The following is an 18,066-nucleotide window of genomic DNA, read 5'->3' as shown; positions in this document are numbered from 1 at the left end:
GAGCTTAATCGCACAGACACTGTGCAAAGTCAGGCAGGACGAGGAGAGCCTTTTACTGATCGCCCCGTACTGGACGAGCAAGAATTGGTTTCCAGAGTTAATGCTCCTCGCGACAGCCCCTCCCTGGCGGATTCCCCTGAGGAAGGACCTTCTTTCTCAAGGAGGGGGCACATTATGGCACCCGCGCCCCGACCTGTGGGATCTCCATGTGTGGTCGTTGAGCGCGCGCAAGGTTTAAGTGATTTACCGCAAGCGGTATCTAACACAATCGACGCGGCACGAGCTCCGTCCACAAGACGGGCTTACGCGTTTAAATGGAACCTTTTCGTCACCTGGTGCTCTTCGCAACGCGAGGACCCCAGAGAATGCCCTATTAACATCGTGCTTTTATATCTTCAACATAGGTTAGACGGTAGGCTGTCACCCTCCACCATTAAAGTTGATATCGCTGCTATTTCTGCTCATCACTCACTTATCAACGGCAGAACAGTTGGCCAGCATGATTTAGTTATTAGATTTTTAAGAGGCGCTCGTAGGCTAAACCCCTCGCGCCCTCCTTCTATTCCTCCCTGGGACCTGTCCATGGTGCTGAAAGCCCTTCAGGCCCCCCCGTTCGAGCCTTTGCAGTCTGCGAGTCTGAAGCTTTTATCAATGAAAGCTCTGACCCTGCTAGCATTGGCCTCAGTGAAGAGAGTAGGGGATTTACATGCATTCTCTGTTGACGACTCGTGCCTTCAGTTTGGTCCTGCTGCCTCAAGCGTAACATTGAGGCCCAGACCAGGCTACGTGCCCAAAATTCCCACCACTCCTTTCAGAGACCAGGTGGTGAGCTTGCAAGCGCTGCCTCCGGAGGACGCAGACCCAACCATGGCTTTGTTGTGCCCCGTACGCGCACTGCGACTCTACGTGGATCGCACGCAAAGCCTCAGGACCTCAGACCAGCTCTTTGTTTGTTATGGTGGCCAGCAGAAAGGGAAAGCTGTCACTAAGCAGAGGATGTCTCATTGGATAGTTGATACTATCGCCCTGGCTTATAATCTTCAGGGTATTCCTTGCCCCTTTAATTTGAGAGCGCACTCCACACGGAGCGTTGCCTCATCTTGGGCTCTAGCTCGTGGTTCCTCGCTAACAGACATCTGTAGAGCTGCTGGTTGGGCGACACCTAATACGTTCATTAGATTTTACAGTGTTCGTATCGAGCCTGTATCCTCTCGTGTTCTTTCCTCACCAGGGAGGGCACGGAGAGCAGACTCGCACGTCGGCTTGCAGCCTCCAACTGATGCTTCATAACTGTGTCAGTATGGAAGGCCTTCAGAGCAAAAATGCGTAATGGTTTGAATTGCTCTTCCTCCGCTGCCTTGGCAGCCTTTGTTGCGGAGCATTGGCTGTCAGCCTTTCACTTGCTGTATCCTCGCGAACCTACGTGTCTGGCTCGGGCTCCACATTGTGTCCCACCGGGTTCCTTTGTGAGTATTTTTCCGTGGGGTTAATCCTACCAGCCCACGTTTCCCTTAGCAGAGCACTGCTTTGCTTACACAGCCACGGCTGTCTTTATTCTTCAACTACGGTTGACTTTCGCCCACCATTAGCCCTTAAGACGGGTGGTGGCTTCCGCAGCGTTCCTATCCCGCTCAGGTAGGGCGCTTCCCAGTCGCTGGCACTTCTGTGGGGTTAAAGGAACATCTAGTGCCCGGCCTTCTGCCTTAAAACCTATCTCCTCCTCCTTAAGTGGAACCGGAGGGCTTTTACGCAGTCACTGGAAGAGGTCAGCCCCTAGTGGCGTTTTGGTAGGGATTCCCAATTCGTCGGTCACGACGTGACGTCGTAGTGACCGACTGAAAGGGAACGTCTCGGTTACGGATGTAACCCTCGTTCCCTGAAGGAGGGAACGGAGACGTCACGTCCCGTCGCCACAGGTGCTGCCACCTGCTGTTACGGCCGGTCACACTTTCCGGCTTTCTCAGCGAAAAAGAAGCTAATTTGCCTATTTGCACCTGCTGCTTATATACGCACCTGGCGGGGCGGCGCCAGCATTATGCAAATATCTCAATGCCAAGTTCATTGGCGTTTTAGTAGTATTCGAAGCAGATTGGTCCCTCTAAGCGAGTTCCCAATTCGTCGGTCACGACGTGACGTCTCCGTTCCCTCCTTCAGGGAACGAGGGTTACATCCGTAACCGAGACGTTTAGCAACTAGTCAGACCATTAAAACAACGAAACCGGAAGTAAGGTTCGGATCCAGACGTGTATCACGTGCGTCCGATGAAACCATCTATACATACAGGCCAATTTGCACATGCTTACATACTGTTTTCAAAACTGTTAAACATATGTTCAAAATAATACCATAATATAAAACTGAATAAGACAGCAATTTGCTACATTTCTACAGTAACATTTTAATAAAATATATTTTAAATTTTAAAATGAAATGCTATAAAAACAATTGGCCAAATGGAGAAGACCAAGTAGATTAGCATTACTATTGTATCTGTATCAGTGGATGGTGTGTATATAAATTCTTGTATTTTGCAATTTAACAAAAATTAAAAATAAACTACAAAAAATTCTGAATCATGTCTGATTCATTCCAGTAACATATATTGCAGTGAATTATAAACAGAGAAAACATTGTATAATGCTATATGTTGTTCATGTTTTTCAGGTCATTGTTTTGTGGGTGACAAAGTGTGTTTGTCGGCTGTCAACCTTTGCTAGTGTTCTGGAAGAATGAGTTGATTTGAGACCTTAATAAAGTGTTTTGGTAGTTGTAGTGCATTTTGAATGTGAATGAACTGCTTTGCCAAGCAGAAAGTTTGTTAGGAGAACTGTGTGAAGAGTTTTGCAAATGTGATTGAGAAATGTGCCCTAGTGTCTGTAAAAAAAACTGTAAGACCATTTTATATGTACATTAATTTTTTAGATCATTTTTGATGTAGGCCAACTGTAAGTTCATTTGTATAGTTCTCAAAAGGAAGAAGAGTTATTACATTAAAAATGGGGTGTTACCTCTGTACTGTATAAAGGCTGAGGTCCTACAGTAAAGATGTCATTTATCAGCTGTCAGATCATGAGGATGAGGTTTAATACAGTTCTGTGTGTTGTTGGCGTCTTACTTCTCAATCTAGCAGGTAGGTGTGAGCGCTTACTGAGCATCTCAAACTATAAAATATTTTTTCATGAATAATAATGATCAGTTTTAACTAATAGTGTTTGTGTTTTTCTAAATATTTTTAATACCTGACAAGATAATTTAATATTTATTAAGATATTGTTATGCAACTCAATGCACTGTTACCTGCTGTGTGGTGGACTTGATAATTTTTTATATAATATAATTTACATATAATAAAAATGAATTATTAAGCAGCCTACTGTATATACTGTATTATTTTATCTTTTTATCTCACCTGTGCCAACCATCTATACCATAAGATTATCAGTGATTTCTAGATGATTTTCTGACATTTTTAATCAGGACATATAATTATTACTCATCCTTGTGTCGTTGTCTCATGTATGCTGAGAACTTAAGTGTTCAGATTAATTAGACATGTCAAAAACTCACATAACACACGGTGTTTCTGCATTTCTGATGTTAATCTGGAGTACCTATAGAGTAATATTACATCCTTTATATCTCCGAAAGAGTCTTTAGTTTAATCAGATTCATAAAAGAAATATTAGCTTTACCAAATCTTTACGATAACGTACGAAAAAAATAAGGAGGAGTATGAGTCATACAACACTGTTTAACTTATTAACTTATGATTCACTACATGTTCGTGTCATTTATGCACGCGCCTATTTCCAACATAAGACAGAAGTCTTACTTACCGCATGCAACTCATGACTCGGTTGGGACTTTTCAATGAAATCCAGAGCATCAAACACACGCAAAACTCCGCTGCTACCCAGGATAATAAACTATATCCATTGTTTTCATAGGGCTGACTTTCTTCTCCTTACATCCAAAAACACACTTCTTCTTTCGTGCCATTGTTGAGTTTTGAAATTAAAGAAAGCTGTCGCATGATGTGATGTTTGTAAGTTCTAGCGACTCCCGCTGATTGATGGGTGGGCGGGGTTTTCCGGGGGAAGTGCCCATATAAAGAAGTGATACGTATAGAAACCCCTGAAACGTCAGCTGGACCTGTAATCAAAAAAAACTTTCCGAAACTTGTACGAACCCTGGCGAAGTGCATTCGACACAGAAACACTCTGTAACAGGCTCAAATGCTTTTTTCACACTTTGCCTACGTTTAGCACGAGGAAACAACTCTATAACTGTGTTAATAAGTCAGAATGCTTGAAATACCATTGAACCACACCTTTAAATAAACCCAAAAAGTAAAATGATATCCTGTGTTTTTTCCTTGTAAAAGTTCAGCTTATGTCAGTAGGGATCATAGCAATGTCGTTCTATTTTGTAAAAAGTAAAAAATTGGATCAACTTAAAATATTACTTTAATTGATAACACATAAACACTTAAGTGAAAAATTAAGGTGATCTTTTTAAGTGTTACCAACTTAAATTAGATTTTAAGTTAATCCAACTTTGTACTTTTCATAGTGTAAATACTGGAAAACAGAAATAACGATTAAAAAAAATCATCAGCTCTGTATGTCAGCAGCTGCACATTTTCAATATTTTTTTTGTCTGCGAGCTGCATAAACCACCAATGGATCTGTCAAACAACATTAACTTTAAATCAGATTATTTGATTTTCTTGTTTTCTTCTCAATATAGGATCTTTTTGTCAGCTAGATGGTGAGTAACTCTGATCATCAATATTTAAGATGTATCGCACACAAAATCTTTTCAGCACTTTTTCAGTTCTCTCATCTTCTCTTCTCTCATCAGTTTGTGGTCGAGCCCCCTTTAACACAAAGATTTTAGGAGGGAGCAATGCAACAGCAGGGTCTTGGCCCTGGCACGTAGACATTACCTCAGCTGAATTACGAATTTCTGTGTGTAGTGGGAGTCTCATTAATAAAGACTGGGTTTTGTCTTCAGCTACCTGCATCAATTTGTATGAAGTCACCCAATCTTAAATAAAATGTAAGAATCAAATCAACACTTTAAACTGACTTCTATTTATATTGTAGAATTCTAGATCAGATTGTGATCTACTTGGGACGTCGGAGCCAGTTCGAGCCAGACCCACATGAGATAACCAGAACAGTACTTAATGTCATCAATCATCCTGACTATAACCTAAGCACTAGAGACAATGACATAGCGCTGGTTCAGCTCTCATCTTCTGTGAATTTCACCGATTATATTCGACCGGTCTGTCTGGCTGCTGATGGTAGTGTATTTGATGAAGGACTTTCAAGTTGGGTCACAGGATGGGGGTTCACAAGATGGAGGGTCACAACATGGGGCGATATTGAAAGTAAGATGTTGTAAAAAATGACACACATCCAAGATTTGTAAAAGCAAGAAACAATAGTTTTTAAATAGCATTGTACAACATTTCCACTGAACTATACTGTATCTGTTTTTGTCTTAAGTCAAAGACAGCGATCTTCCTAACATATTACAAGAGGTGGAGATGCCAATTGTGAGCAACCAGAACTGCAGTGTTGCCTATAATGGAAAAGGTGTCACTATCACAGACAACATGCTGTGTGCTGGACAGTTAAATGATGCATTTAAAGGTCCTTGTGTGGTAAGTCCCTTGAGGTAACCTGTAGTTTACAATATTCCTCTCAACCAGAAGATCTCAGTCTTAATCTTGAAACTGAATTGGGATTAAATTACAAACACACTGCATCAAGCACTCATAAAAGATTTGATATCACACAGTGGCGGCTGGTGACTTCTTTTTTCATGGGCATTCGATACGATGTATGTAGCCCATCATGTGTGTGGTTCTTTTTTTTTCAAAATATGTGTTCTGGGCGTTGAGTGATCCTATGTACATCATGTGTCTTGTCAAAATAAGTGCCTGCTGCAGACTCGTCTAAAGGGTTTATGATAAAAGAGATGCTCACGTTTGCCACATAATCTCAAGCGTAATCAGAGTTTAATGTTAAGGGAGTGTCTTGCGTGTATTTTGTGAACGTGAGCATCTCTTTTATCATAAACGGTTTTGACGCGTGTGCAGCAGGCACTTCTTTTGACAAAACACGTTAAGCACATGGTTCACATGCCGCAACAAACACATATTTTAAAAATACGAGCAACACACATCTCCGAACACTTATTTTGAATAAGCTCCCCACGGATGAGCAGTCACGAGCCGCCACTGATATCACACCACATTCATACTACTGTACCTCCAACCCATACGATTTGCTTTGGTCAATTGTCCATTTCGCCAGATACGACCAACAGATGCATTTACTTAAAACGTAACCCAGGTTGTATAAGATACTGCCGCAAGAGGGCACCAATGCCTTAACACGTAATAAGGTGCTTGCACAAACAACCTATGAGGTTGTTATTTTTGGAGGTTAGTAATAGGGTGTGCATTGGCACTGTCCTCACAATTCGATTCAATTACGATTCATCAGGTAACGATTCAATTCAATTCGATTCTACGATGCATTGCGATGCATCAAAATTCTACTGTACACAACAAGGCAAGTGCAACTATTCTCAACAAAAACGGAAGCTTAGCAGCTTTAAGACAATGACAATTATATACCTAAGTTTGAGAATTTACACACAGCGTAAGTCTTGTCTAGTTGCCCATTAACTTCGTAGAATCCGAAATGTGCCCATATGTCCACTTTCCATGGAAAAGGGTGCGTTTTTATTTACCCGTCTATCACTGTCATCTCTCTCCGCCTCAGCCATCTTGATTGTTGTTGTTATGCCCCCGGAAGTAATTGAAACAACTTTATTGTCCACTCGAGGCCAGAAAATAAACAGTGACATACATAATCGATTATGGCACTTTGCTGCATCGATGCTGAATCGTGCATGCCCGCATTGCGATGCATTGCCGAATCGATTATTGTTGACACCCCTACTCTACTGTATAGTTTAACTGCAGATGTGTAAATATAAAAGTTTTTGTCATTGCAGCTTGATGATGGAGGACCACTGGTCAGTAAGCAGGGATTACAGTGGATTCAGACTGGAATTACCATTATGGATGATGCATGTTTAGAGAAAAACATTACCGGTGTGTTTACCAGAGTCTCTCAATATCAGGACTGGATCAACACTCACATATCCAACGAAAAGCCTGGATTTATTAGAGTCAACTTTACCACCCCGACTCCTAATACCACTTGTAGGAGCCAAATCGAGCTTTGTATTAATTTTATATTTCTTTCTTGTCAGTAGTAGTAAGTGAATATTATGTGGCCATTGGACTGTCTACTCCACCTAGAGGACTGTTGGGAGGTTGAAGGTGAAGCCCAAAGGGAAAGGCCTTAAGAACAGGAAGTCACAGCAACTGGGCGTGGCTGAGAGGGCAAACAGTCTTTTGACCGTGTGGTGGTGTGCCATATAAGAGACTGCTTTAGTTTACTTATTTTTTCTTATTTTACTTCAAGTTTTCTGTAACATTATATCAACAACAATAAATGCTCATTGTACAAATTGGATCAACCTCTATCACTCATCTACTTAACTGCACGCGTCAAGACATATCCAACTCAGCCACAAGTATTAGCAATTCAGGGAGCAAAGGAACGACCAGAAAAGGCTAATACAATTTAGTCAAAAGACTGCTCTGGATGGATATACTTGGATCAAAGGAATATTGGATCTGAATACCAGATACGGAAGTCTAGGAAGTGCGTGTGCCATCTTGGATTGTTTAAAGGCCGAAGCCAATCCAAGTGAATCCTAAAGAATCGGTATGTGAAACCAATAACTTTTTAAGCAACTTTGCTCTGTGTATTTATAAGAATTCATTTTGATGAATATTGAGTTATATTTTTGGAAGAAAAGAAACTTTTGAGTTTGTCACATGGAACAAAGAGGCTCAATCAATATGGATGTCATTAACTCTGATGTTGCACCTGTTGAGGAAGAAAAGCATGAAGAAATGTTCGAAAAGTTAGAAAAGAAGAAGAAAGAAGCAAGAAATGCTAGAAGGAATAAGTGCGCTGCATTGACTCGTAAAATGAACAAAACAACTGAGCTTATGTCTGATCCAGTTAATCTGGAGAAAGTAAAGGAGAATGTTCAGAAATACAATGAAATGTTAGAAGAATTAAATGACCTGCACAAAAGTTACCAACAACTATTGTCAAAAGAAGAGTGTGTTGAAGACACAGAACAATGGTATGAGCCGAAGTTGATAAACATCAATGAATTTAAGATTAAGGCTGACGAGTGGATCCACTCCTGTCCTGGTCAACCACTGCCAGAAAGGGGAGATGAAATTAGTCCTAAAGACAGTATATCTTTTGTAAGTTCACATAGGAGTTCATATGCAAGCTCAGCATCAGCTCGTTTGGTGGCACACGCTGAAAAGGCAGCGCTTTTAGCTAAGGCTGCTGCTTTAAAAGAAAGGCATGCTTTGGAAGAAAAAGAAGAGCGCTTAGCTAAGGAAAGAGAGGAAATAAGAAGGCAAAAGGAGACTCTGAACTTCGCAGCTGAGTTGTCTGCTGCAAATGCAAAGCTTGCAGTGTTGGATGGTGCGGAAGAACAAGTTTATTCCACCCCAGTCGATGGCATGAACTCATACTTTCAGGAGAGGAACTTGGAACTCGCCAACATGGAAACTTTGCAAACAGAGGTTCCAGCAACCAATGTGTATGAACATAGGAGTGTGCGCCCAAAGGACAGGGCACAGCATCAACAGCTGCCATTGTATGGACTATCACAATCTCTGCATGAAGAAGGTATAGTTAGAGAGGGTGGTAGGGTAGTTGTAAAATCCCATGATCAATCCGACAGAGTGGAACTCAGTACAGAATATAACCAGCTGGCGGAAGATGTTTTTGTTCAATCACATGCAGACAGAGCAGATTCTGTGTTATCAAAACAGGAACTTATGCAGCGCAGACCTTTAGAGGACAGTGTAGTTTCCAATAGTCTCATTGCTGTCTTAAACAGACAAAATGAAATTACATCTATGCTTCTCAAACAACAGCAATTGTCATTATTGCCACCTAAAGGTGTTATCATATTTGATGGGGACATTTTACAGTTTAGATCATTTATGACGTCTTTTGAACATAACATTGAGATAAAAACAGACAGTGGACAAGATAGGTTGTTTTACCTTGAGCAATTTACTAGAGGGCAAGCTAGAGACCTAGTAAGAAGTTGCCAGCATATGGATGGAGATCAGGGTTATCTCAGAGCAAAGCGCTTGTTGCTTGAACATTTTGGCAATGAGTACAAAATTTCAACCGCCTATATTGAAAAGGTTCTCAAATGGCCAAATATAAAACCTGAAGATCCTAAAGCCTTAAATGAGTATTTCTTGTACCTCAAAGGATGTTGTAATGCCATGGCGAAGATGAACTACATGGAGGAATTGAACGTAGCCTCTACCTTGAAAGCCATTGTTATGAAATTACCCTACAAGCTGCGGGATAGATGGCGGACTAAGGCTCAAGAGAAACTTGAAGACAACAGCAGGATTACATTTACAGATCTTGTACAGTTCATTGAGAAACAGGCCAAGATATGTTCTGACCCAATATTTGGAGATATACTGTACAAGAAACTGTTGCAAGCAGGAATAAAAGGCCCAATGTAAGTAAGACCCTTTTTAGACCCAAGTCTACCTATGCAACTAATGTAACAACACTGAGCACTCCAGCTGCTCCAAGCATGAGTAGTGATGTAAAAACTCCATGCCTCTGCTGTAATGGTGCTCATTGTTTAGAGAACTGCTCCCACTTCAAGAAGAAAACACATAGGGATAAGTTAAACCTTTTAAAGGAAAAAGGACTCTGCTTTGGTTGTTTGTGTAAAGGGCACATGAGCAAGGACTGCAAAGACCGTCTTACATGTAACATCTGCAAACAAACACATCCCAATGTGCTTCACATCAACTTTGAGACTAAAGGGCATGCCTCAAAGTCAGCAGAGCAGTCACAGAAATGCATCAGCAAAGTGTCATCAAATGCTTGTGGACATACAGGGGCCGGAAACAGTAAATGTGCACTGTCAATCCTTCCTGTGCAAGTTAAGTCTGTTAAAGGTAACAAAATTAGTCAAACTTATGCTCTTCTTGATCCTGGCAGTTCGGCAACATTCTGCACAGAGAGGCTGGCGCAGAAGTTGTGTCTAGAGGGGAAACAAACGACCGTACTGCTGAGAACAATGGCACAGGAGAAACCCATAAAAAGTGTGTTAGTATCAGGCTTAGAAGTCAGTGAACTTAATGGCAAGACATTCATTCCTTTACCTGATGTCTACACACAGAAATTTATGCCTGTAACAAAAGAGAACATCCCAAAACAAGAAGATTTAAAACAATGGCCTTACCTTAGTGAAGTTCAGTTACCTCACATAGACTGTGACATTGACTTGCTCATAGGAATGAATGCAGCAAATGTTATGGAACCTTGGCAGGTAATAAACTCACAAGAAGATGGACCTTATGCTGTAAGAACGTTGCTAGGTTGGGTAATCAATGGTCCATTGGGAGGTAGCAGCAAAGGTGTGGAAGTGTCCACAGTGACCGCAAACAGGATCTCCTTGGTCAACCTGCAAGAATTGTTGGTGAGTCAATACAACACAGACTTCAGTGAGAAAGCCTATGAAGAAAAAAGTGAAATGTCAGTGAATGACAAGAAATTCCTGAATATTGTCAATGAATCTGTTAAAATGAAAGCGGGTCACTACTGCATTAACCTACCTTTTAAAGCAGATAAAATCACAATGCCCAACAACCGCATTGTTGCAGAACAGCGCCTGTTGAATCTGAAAAAGAAGTTCAAAAGAGACCCGAACTATCAAAAGGAGTATACAGAGTTCCTCAGTGATGTAATTTACAAGGGCTATGCTGAAAAGGTTCCCTCTGCACAACTGAACAGGACTGATGGAAGGGTTTGGTATATCCCTCATCATGGGGTATATCACCCAAAAAAGAAGACCATTAGGGTAGTGTTTGATTGTGGTGCAACTTTTCAGGGGACATCCCTTAACTCTGAATTACTCCAAGGCCCAAATTTGACAAACACCCTGATTGGAGTACTGACACGTTTCCGAGAAGAACCAGTTGCGCTGATGGCAGATATACAAGCCATGTTCCACCAAGTCAAGGTGACTGAAAGTGACATAGACTTCCTGCGCTTCTTATGGTGGCCTCAAGGGAATGTGGATGATGCTCCAGTAGAATATCGCATGACTGTTCATTTGTTTGGTGCAGTCTCTTCACCAAGCATAGCCAACTTTGCTCTCAGAAAGACTGCACAGGACAATACAAGCAACTTCCCTCGTGAGGTAATAAACACAATCATGGAGCACTTTTATGTAGACGATTGTTTGAAGTCAGTGCCCACAGAACAAAAGGCAATGGAACTAATATCAAACATAACGGAAGTCTGTCAAAGAGGAGGCTTCTATTTGTCAAAGTGGATAAGCAACAGTAGAGCTGTGCTTGGGGCTGTTCCACAAGAAGACCTAGCTAAAGAGGTAAAGGACTTGGATTTGAGCAAAGATCAATTGCCCATGGAGCGAGCCTTGGGACTTCAATGGTGTGTCCAAAGTGACTCCTTCAAGTTCAACATCACCATCAGTGAGCGTGCACTTACCAGAAGGGGCATTCTATCAATGGTAAGCTCTATATATGATCCATTAGGCTTTCTATCTCCACTTACCTTGCCAGCTAAACTGTTATTGCAAACATTGTGCCGACAAGACCTTGGATGGGACATGACCATTCCCAGCACACTTTCTGACCAGTGGACCAAGTGGATCAGCAGTCTTTCACAACTCACAGACTTTAAAGTTCCACGTTGTTTTAAGCCAAGTGATTTTGGTGAGTCAGTGCATAACCAGATTCACCACTTCTCTGATGCTAGCGAGCTAGGCTATGGAACAGTCAGCTATCTCAGAATGACAAATGCGGAAGGAAAGGTCTGTGTAGCATTCTTGATTGGCAAGGCAAGAGTAGCTCCTTTAAAACGGCAGACCATCCCAAGGCTGGAGTTAGCAGCTGCAGCTTTGTCAGTCAAAGTGGATAAAATGTTGAAAGAAGAATTGCTGCCAGTTACAGATAGGTCAGTGTTTTGGACTGACAGCACAGCTGTTTTAAAGTACATCTCAAATGACCACACACGTTTTCATACTTATGTGGCAAATAGGACCTCTAGAATTAGGGAGGCTACACAAGTCTTTCAATGGAGATATATTGACACAAAGAGAAACCCTGCTGATGACTGCTCTAGAGGTGTGAGTGCAGAGAGGTTCATTAGGAACCCAAGATGGATCTCTGGACCAGAGTTCCTTTGGTCATCAGAAGAGGACTGGCCAAATGAATCTGTGAACAATGTTGAACTTTGTGAAGTTGATCCAGAGGTGAGGAAATCTGCAACAGTGAATGCAATCATGCAGACATGTGAGGAAAAGCCCACAGACCAGTTGCTCAATCATTTTTCAGACTGGCTGAAGTTGAGAGTAGCTGTTGCATGGATCCTCAAAATTAAAGAAGCATTAAAATGTCTTGTGCAAAAAAGAAACCACTCAAAGAAAGATTGTAAGAAAACTCAAAGGGTAACCAGAAGTACAAAATGGCATGTCAAAGATGACATAAAGGAAGCAATAACAGTTGATGATTTGATAATGGCAGAAAAGGCTATTCTCTCCTATGTACAGAGACAAAGTTTCCCTGAAGAGATCAACATGTTGCAAGAGGGCGCTTCCAATGTGAAAAAGAACAGTAGCATATACAGATTGGATCCAGTGCTGGACAATGGAATCCTTAGAGTGGGTGGTCGCCTCAGAAGAACAGCAATGCCTGAGGAAAGAAAACACCCTGCCATTTTGGCCAAAAACCACCACGTCTCCACTCTGATCCTACGCCACTTCCATGTTCAAACTGGACACGGAGGAAGGAACCACATGCTATCTCAGGTACGAAAAACATACTGGATAACAAAAGGTAACTCCGCTGCAAGAAAGGTTCTCTCTCACTGTGTGACTTGCAGAAAGCACAGAGGTAAAGCCGGCGAACAAAAGATGGCTGACCTGCCAAGTGAAAGACTAGTTACAGACTTACCACCATTCTCCAACGTTGGCCTTGACTACTTCGGTCCTTTTGAAGTAAAAAGGGGAAGGAGCACAATGAAGAGATATGGTGTAATTTTTACCTGCATGACCAGCCGAGCAGTGCATCTAGAGGTAGCCTGTTCTTTAAGTACAGACTCATGCATCAATGCCATCAGAAGGTTTCTGTGTCGAAGAGGACAGCCACAACACCTAAGGTCAGATAATGGCACTAACCTTGTAGGTGCAGAAAGAGAACTACGAGAAGCACTCAGAACTTTAGATCAGAGAAAGATCCACCAAACTCTGATGAAGGATGGAATTCAGTGGAGCTTTAACCCCCCTACAGCCTCTCACCATGGTGGGTTCTGGGAACGCCTCATCAGAATGGTAAGGCATGTCTTATATTCAGTCTTAAAACAACAAACCTTAGACGATGAAGCACTACACACTGTTTTCTGTGAAGTTGAGGCCATTCTTAACAGCCGTCCCATTACAAAAGTGTCTAGTGACTCACAAGATCTTGAGGCCCTCACACCGAATCATATTCTGTTGCTCAGAACTAACCCAATTCTGCCCCCTGGAGTCTTTTCAAGGTCGGATATATACCACAGAAGACGCTGGAGACAGGTCCAGTATATAGCTGAGCTGTTCTGGAAGAGGTGGCTTCTGGAATATCTCCCTCTCCTACAAGAACGACAAAAATGGTCAAGAGCAAGAAGAAACTTCATCCCAGGGGACATTGTCTTGATTGCAGACAATACCGCTCCTCGCAGTTCGTGGCTACTGGGAAGAATTGTTGAGGCCAAACCTGATGCCAGAGGTCATGTCCGAGTTGTGAAGCTGAAAACAAAGACAAGTGTATTGGAAAGGCCAGTGTCCAAAATCTGCTTGCTGTTAGAGGGAGACGAAGGTTCTCTAAAGAAGTCTTGAATATTCAAGAACATTGAAGATAAGTTGACTCTTTAAATTTTGAGTTTAATTCTGAATTTTACTATAAGATTTAAATAAATGGAATATATTTTTGGAGAAGTTAAGCTGCAAGTATATATGGCTCCTTTATTAATTTAAAAAAAATAATTGTTTTGCCTCTACAGAAACAATTAGGGGCCGGAATGTAGGAGCCAAATCGAGCTTTGTATTAATTTTATATTTCTTTCTTGTCAGTAGTAGTAAGTGAATATTATGTGGCCATTGGACTGTCTACTCCACCTAGAGGACTGTTGGGAGGTTGAAGGTGAAGCCCAAAGGGAAAGGCCTTAAGAACAGGAAGTCACAGCAACTGGGCGTGGCTGAGAGGGCAAACAGTCTTTTGACCGTGTGGTGGTGTGCCATATAAGAGACTGCTTTAGTTTACTTATTTTTTCTTATTTTACTTCAAGTTTTCTGTAACATTATATCAACAACAATAAATGCTCATTGTACAAATTGGATCAACCTCTATCACTCATCTACTTAACTGCACGCGTCAAGACATATCCAACTCAGCCACAAGTATTAGCAATTCAGGGAGCAAAGGAACGACCAGAAAAGGCTAATACACCACTCCTGATCCCAATCCTATTCCTGATCCCAATCCCATTCCTGATCCCAATCCTGATCCCATTCCCACACTTTATTTTCCTGATATCTTCAGTGGAAGTTCACCCAGTCTTCAGTTATTTCCACTTTCCCTCACATTCTCCATCTTCTCTCTCATCTTCTGTCTCTTCATTTAAAGGTTGAGTCAGTGCTTTAAGTGGCCCAAAAGAGGTTCCGGTACTCTGTTTTTTTTGTTTTTTGCTGACTCGACTCCTATATTGAAGGGGTTTTATATTCAGCAGTCAACAGACGACCTTGTAAAAAATAATAAATCATTTTATAAATTTGTGGATTTGCTTGAGCTAGAAATAGCTACTGAACATAAATAAAATGTGCAAAAGGATTTTGAAAAAATACCATTAGAAAGAGCTACTGTAGAAAGAGCTTTTGAACATAAATAAAATGTGCAAAAGGTAGATATGTGAGTACAATTTTCAGCATGGTTAAATGCTAAAACTAGTTGTTCAGATAGAAAGAGCTTGAAAAATTTTTTTTTAAATGACACCAAGACCATGTCTATGGGGTAAGAATAACAAAATACTGGCCATTTGAAACTCTAAAGTCATTTATTTTGTCCCATTGTTTTCCATTTTGCGGGTGGTAAAACTACTGTGCACGTCGTTCAAATTCATTGAAATTTCGTTTACTTGTAGTTTAGCAATTAAACTAAATGTATATTACAATTTCAAGAATGTTTTCTGCACATCGCCTGAGGAAATCCAAAGTTGCTTCAAGGGGAACCAAACTGACAGCCGCGACAGCGGAGATTATCACGTACCTACAAGGCTTGCGTCTGACCTGCAGCTATCATTCTGGCTTGGTGGGATGTCAGCGAGTCCTCTGATTCTGACGGTGTTCTTTTACTACTCAGAGTCTAAAACAAGGAGGGCATATTATGTGTTCATTGTATTTTCATTTTAACCGAGCAGCTATGGTTGCGCGTTTCACACACAAACACACACCTCTCCAGAGCACGTTGACACTGACTGACGGACGCATGCGCTTTTAACTTGTAAACGCAAGGGTGTATGGGTAATGTAGTCTCTGCTCTCGGTGGAACGAATTAGGAAGCGTACATTAAGGGCGCTCTGAAAAGCGGCAGCGCAGCCAAATGATTAAATTAAACCTCTGATTTTTAAACAGATGTGCAAATGAGCGTTCCGGTACACTAAAAGCACGTTCTGGGCGCACGGAGAGGTGGTGGTACGCTCAAGAGCTATTTTTAGAAGTGGCGGTACTGAGTACCGGGGCGTTCCGGCCCACTTAAAGCACTGGGTTGAGTTACATTTATTGGTTGTGTTTTTTTGATGAAGATAAACTATAGATAAGGACAAGAGCAGATTGAATTGTCTTGTAGTTTGTTTTTATTTTCCTTTTTAAGAAAATAACTAGTTTAGTTCATTTGATAGGAAACTTTGTGGTTAAAATTCTGGGTTAATCAAGATGTGTATCTCAAGAAAGTACTGATTTGATATGTGATTTAAATTTGGCTTACAAGTTCAAAATGCAATACCTTTAGGAAAAAAAACTCTTATCTTCTCCTTGGTTTAGCTCAGATGGTTTAATGAACATCTGCATTTCTACGGTGAGATCTCAGCTCAATCTATCTGTATCTCAATATATCTAACTGCAATGTGATCTAATATAGTTTAAATTGTGATTAACTCTTGTTTACTCTTGTTGTAATCACTCAAACAAAATAAACTACTGCACTGCAAAAACACATTGTGTGTGTCATGCCATTTAATGTGTTATTTCATGTTAAAATAAATGAAAGGGACAACACAAGTTGTGTTAAAAACAGTGATGGGAGTAACGCGTTACAATTAATTCTGTTACTGTAATTCCACTCCTTTTAGCGGTAATAAACATGTAACAAAGTATTTTTTTAATCAAGTAACGCAGTTACAATTAGTGAAATTTAAATTAGTTGGTTAATCGTGTTACTTTATTTTGTGATAAATGAACACTTGCAGACTAGACATTTCTGATCATTTAATGTGTTGTCCCTATACTACACTGTACAAAAAAGCCGTAGAAATTGCAGCTGGGTTGCCGGTAATTTACCGTATATTTAAATGTATGTTATTTACTGGCAACATTTTGTTCAAAGTTAAATGAACATTAAACATTACCAAGTCTTTGTCTTTACAGAGTAAAACTAAAAAAACAGCATCAAGCAAAACATTCTGGGAAACAAAATCTGAAGCAAAAAACAGAAAAAGGTTGATGATGCTTTGCACGAGGCTGTTATTGTATAGTTTTATTCTGTAAAGATAAAGACTTGTTAATATTTAACATTTATTTAACTTTGAACAAACTCTTGCCAGTAAATAACATACATTTAAATCTACGGTAAATTACCGGCAACCCAGCTGCAATAACATTGTAATTTCTACTGATTTTTTTCAGTGAACACACCTTCTGTGTTATTATTCATTGTGCCGTCCAACATGGTCCTGCGACTTTAGATCAGAAATGTCTTGTCTGCAAGTGTTCATTTATCACAAAATAGAGTAACACGAGTAACCAACTCATTTAAATTTTACCCAATGTTGAATATTTTTAATTTCTCTGTGCTAAGCGAGGAAAAACCACCGAGCACCAGCTTTCAGCATGAAAAAAAACACCAGCTGCTGGCTTTTTTGAAAAACGCAGCGCATCCATTAAAAAACAATTGAAAACATACGCTGCCAAAACCATCATAAAAGCTTTGGTGTGCATGCCCCCTTTGTCAGGAAACGGACTCAGAGTCAAGTGCAAGTTAAATAGTTTATTTAGAAAAAATAGAAAACATGAGAGCAAAGTCACTGGTAGATCCACTGTGTAATCCAGATGTAGAAGGACCACCCGGAAACCACTGGTCACCGCCTAAAAACGAAGCGAACCAGCGGTTCCGAGAAACAACAGTCGTAAGAGTCAATATAATCCACAAGGTAAAAATGGGTGTACTCCACTCACGGGTGGTGATGCAAACCGGAGAGAGAGAGACAGCTGGTATACCGCCTAGAAACGAAGCGAACCAGCTGTGTCGAGAGACAAACAAAGTCAGAATAATCCAGAGCTCCACAAGCGAGCGGTCCGGGTGAAGACGTGTCTCCGAACGCCGAAACCAAACCTGGGGTAACAGAGGAGAAGACAGAGAGCGACTGACAAGACAAGGCAGGGCAGGCAGCAGGACTGTGATAAAACAATGAGCGCGCAACGAAGGACAGGACTACGTGCAATATAAAGGGAAAGGTAAACGAGACACCACCGGTGAACAATCACTGAAACAAGGGGGCGGAGTTAGTGAACACACGAGGAACCGGCACCACAGGTAAACAACACACACACACAGATCACACA

The 18,066-nt window shown here is 41.1% G+C and overlaps 1 protein-coding gene across 1 annotated transcript; it reads left to right on the top strand.

Annotated features, from left to right (window-relative positions):
* Positions 1–3,075: 3,075 nt before the first annotated feature.
* LOC135740637 (chymotrypsin-like protease CTRL-1) lies at positions 3,076–16,434 on the top strand. The gene is made up of 8 exons (XM_065259097.2): positions 3,076–3,130; positions 4,750–4,770; positions 4,864–5,032; positions 5,109–5,398; positions 5,517–5,674; positions 7,039–7,248; positions 14,685–14,864; positions 16,001–16,434. The coding sequence occupies exons 1-7, from the start codon at positions 3,076–3,078 to the stop codon at positions 14,853–14,855; spliced, it is 1,074 nt and encodes a 357-aa protein (XP_065115169.2). The 3' UTR covers positions 14,856–14,864; positions 16,001–16,434.
* The last annotated feature ends 1,632 nt before the right edge of the window (positions 16,435–18,066 follow it).

The sequence above is a fragment of the Paramisgurnus dabryanus genome, chromosome 22, assembly GCF_030506205.2.
Source record: "Paramisgurnus dabryanus chromosome 22, PD_genome_1.1, whole genome shotgun sequence".
NCBI classification, from domain to species: domain Eukaryota; kingdom Metazoa; phylum Chordata; class Actinopteri; order Cypriniformes; family Cobitidae; genus Paramisgurnus; species Paramisgurnus dabryanus.
Note: the sequence above shows the minus strand (reverse complement) of the source record. Positions and strands in the feature narration are given on the sequence as shown.

What these genes read in the sequence shown, in the direction of transcription:
- LOC135740637 (XM_065259097.2), top strand. Translation starts at nt 3,076, where the DNA reads ATGAGGTTTAATACAGTTCTGTGTGTTGTTGGCGTCTTACTTCTCAAT. An exon ending in AACATGGGGCGATATTGAAA is followed by an intron (nt 5,399 to 5,516) that starts GTAAGATGTTGT and finishes TTTTGTCTTAAG; the next exon opens with TCAAAGACAGCGATCTTCCT. An exon ending in CATTTAAAGGTCCTTGTGTG is followed by an intron (nt 5,675 to 7,038) that starts GTAAGTCCCTTG and finishes TTGTCATTGCAG; the next exon opens with CTTGATGATGGAGGACCACT.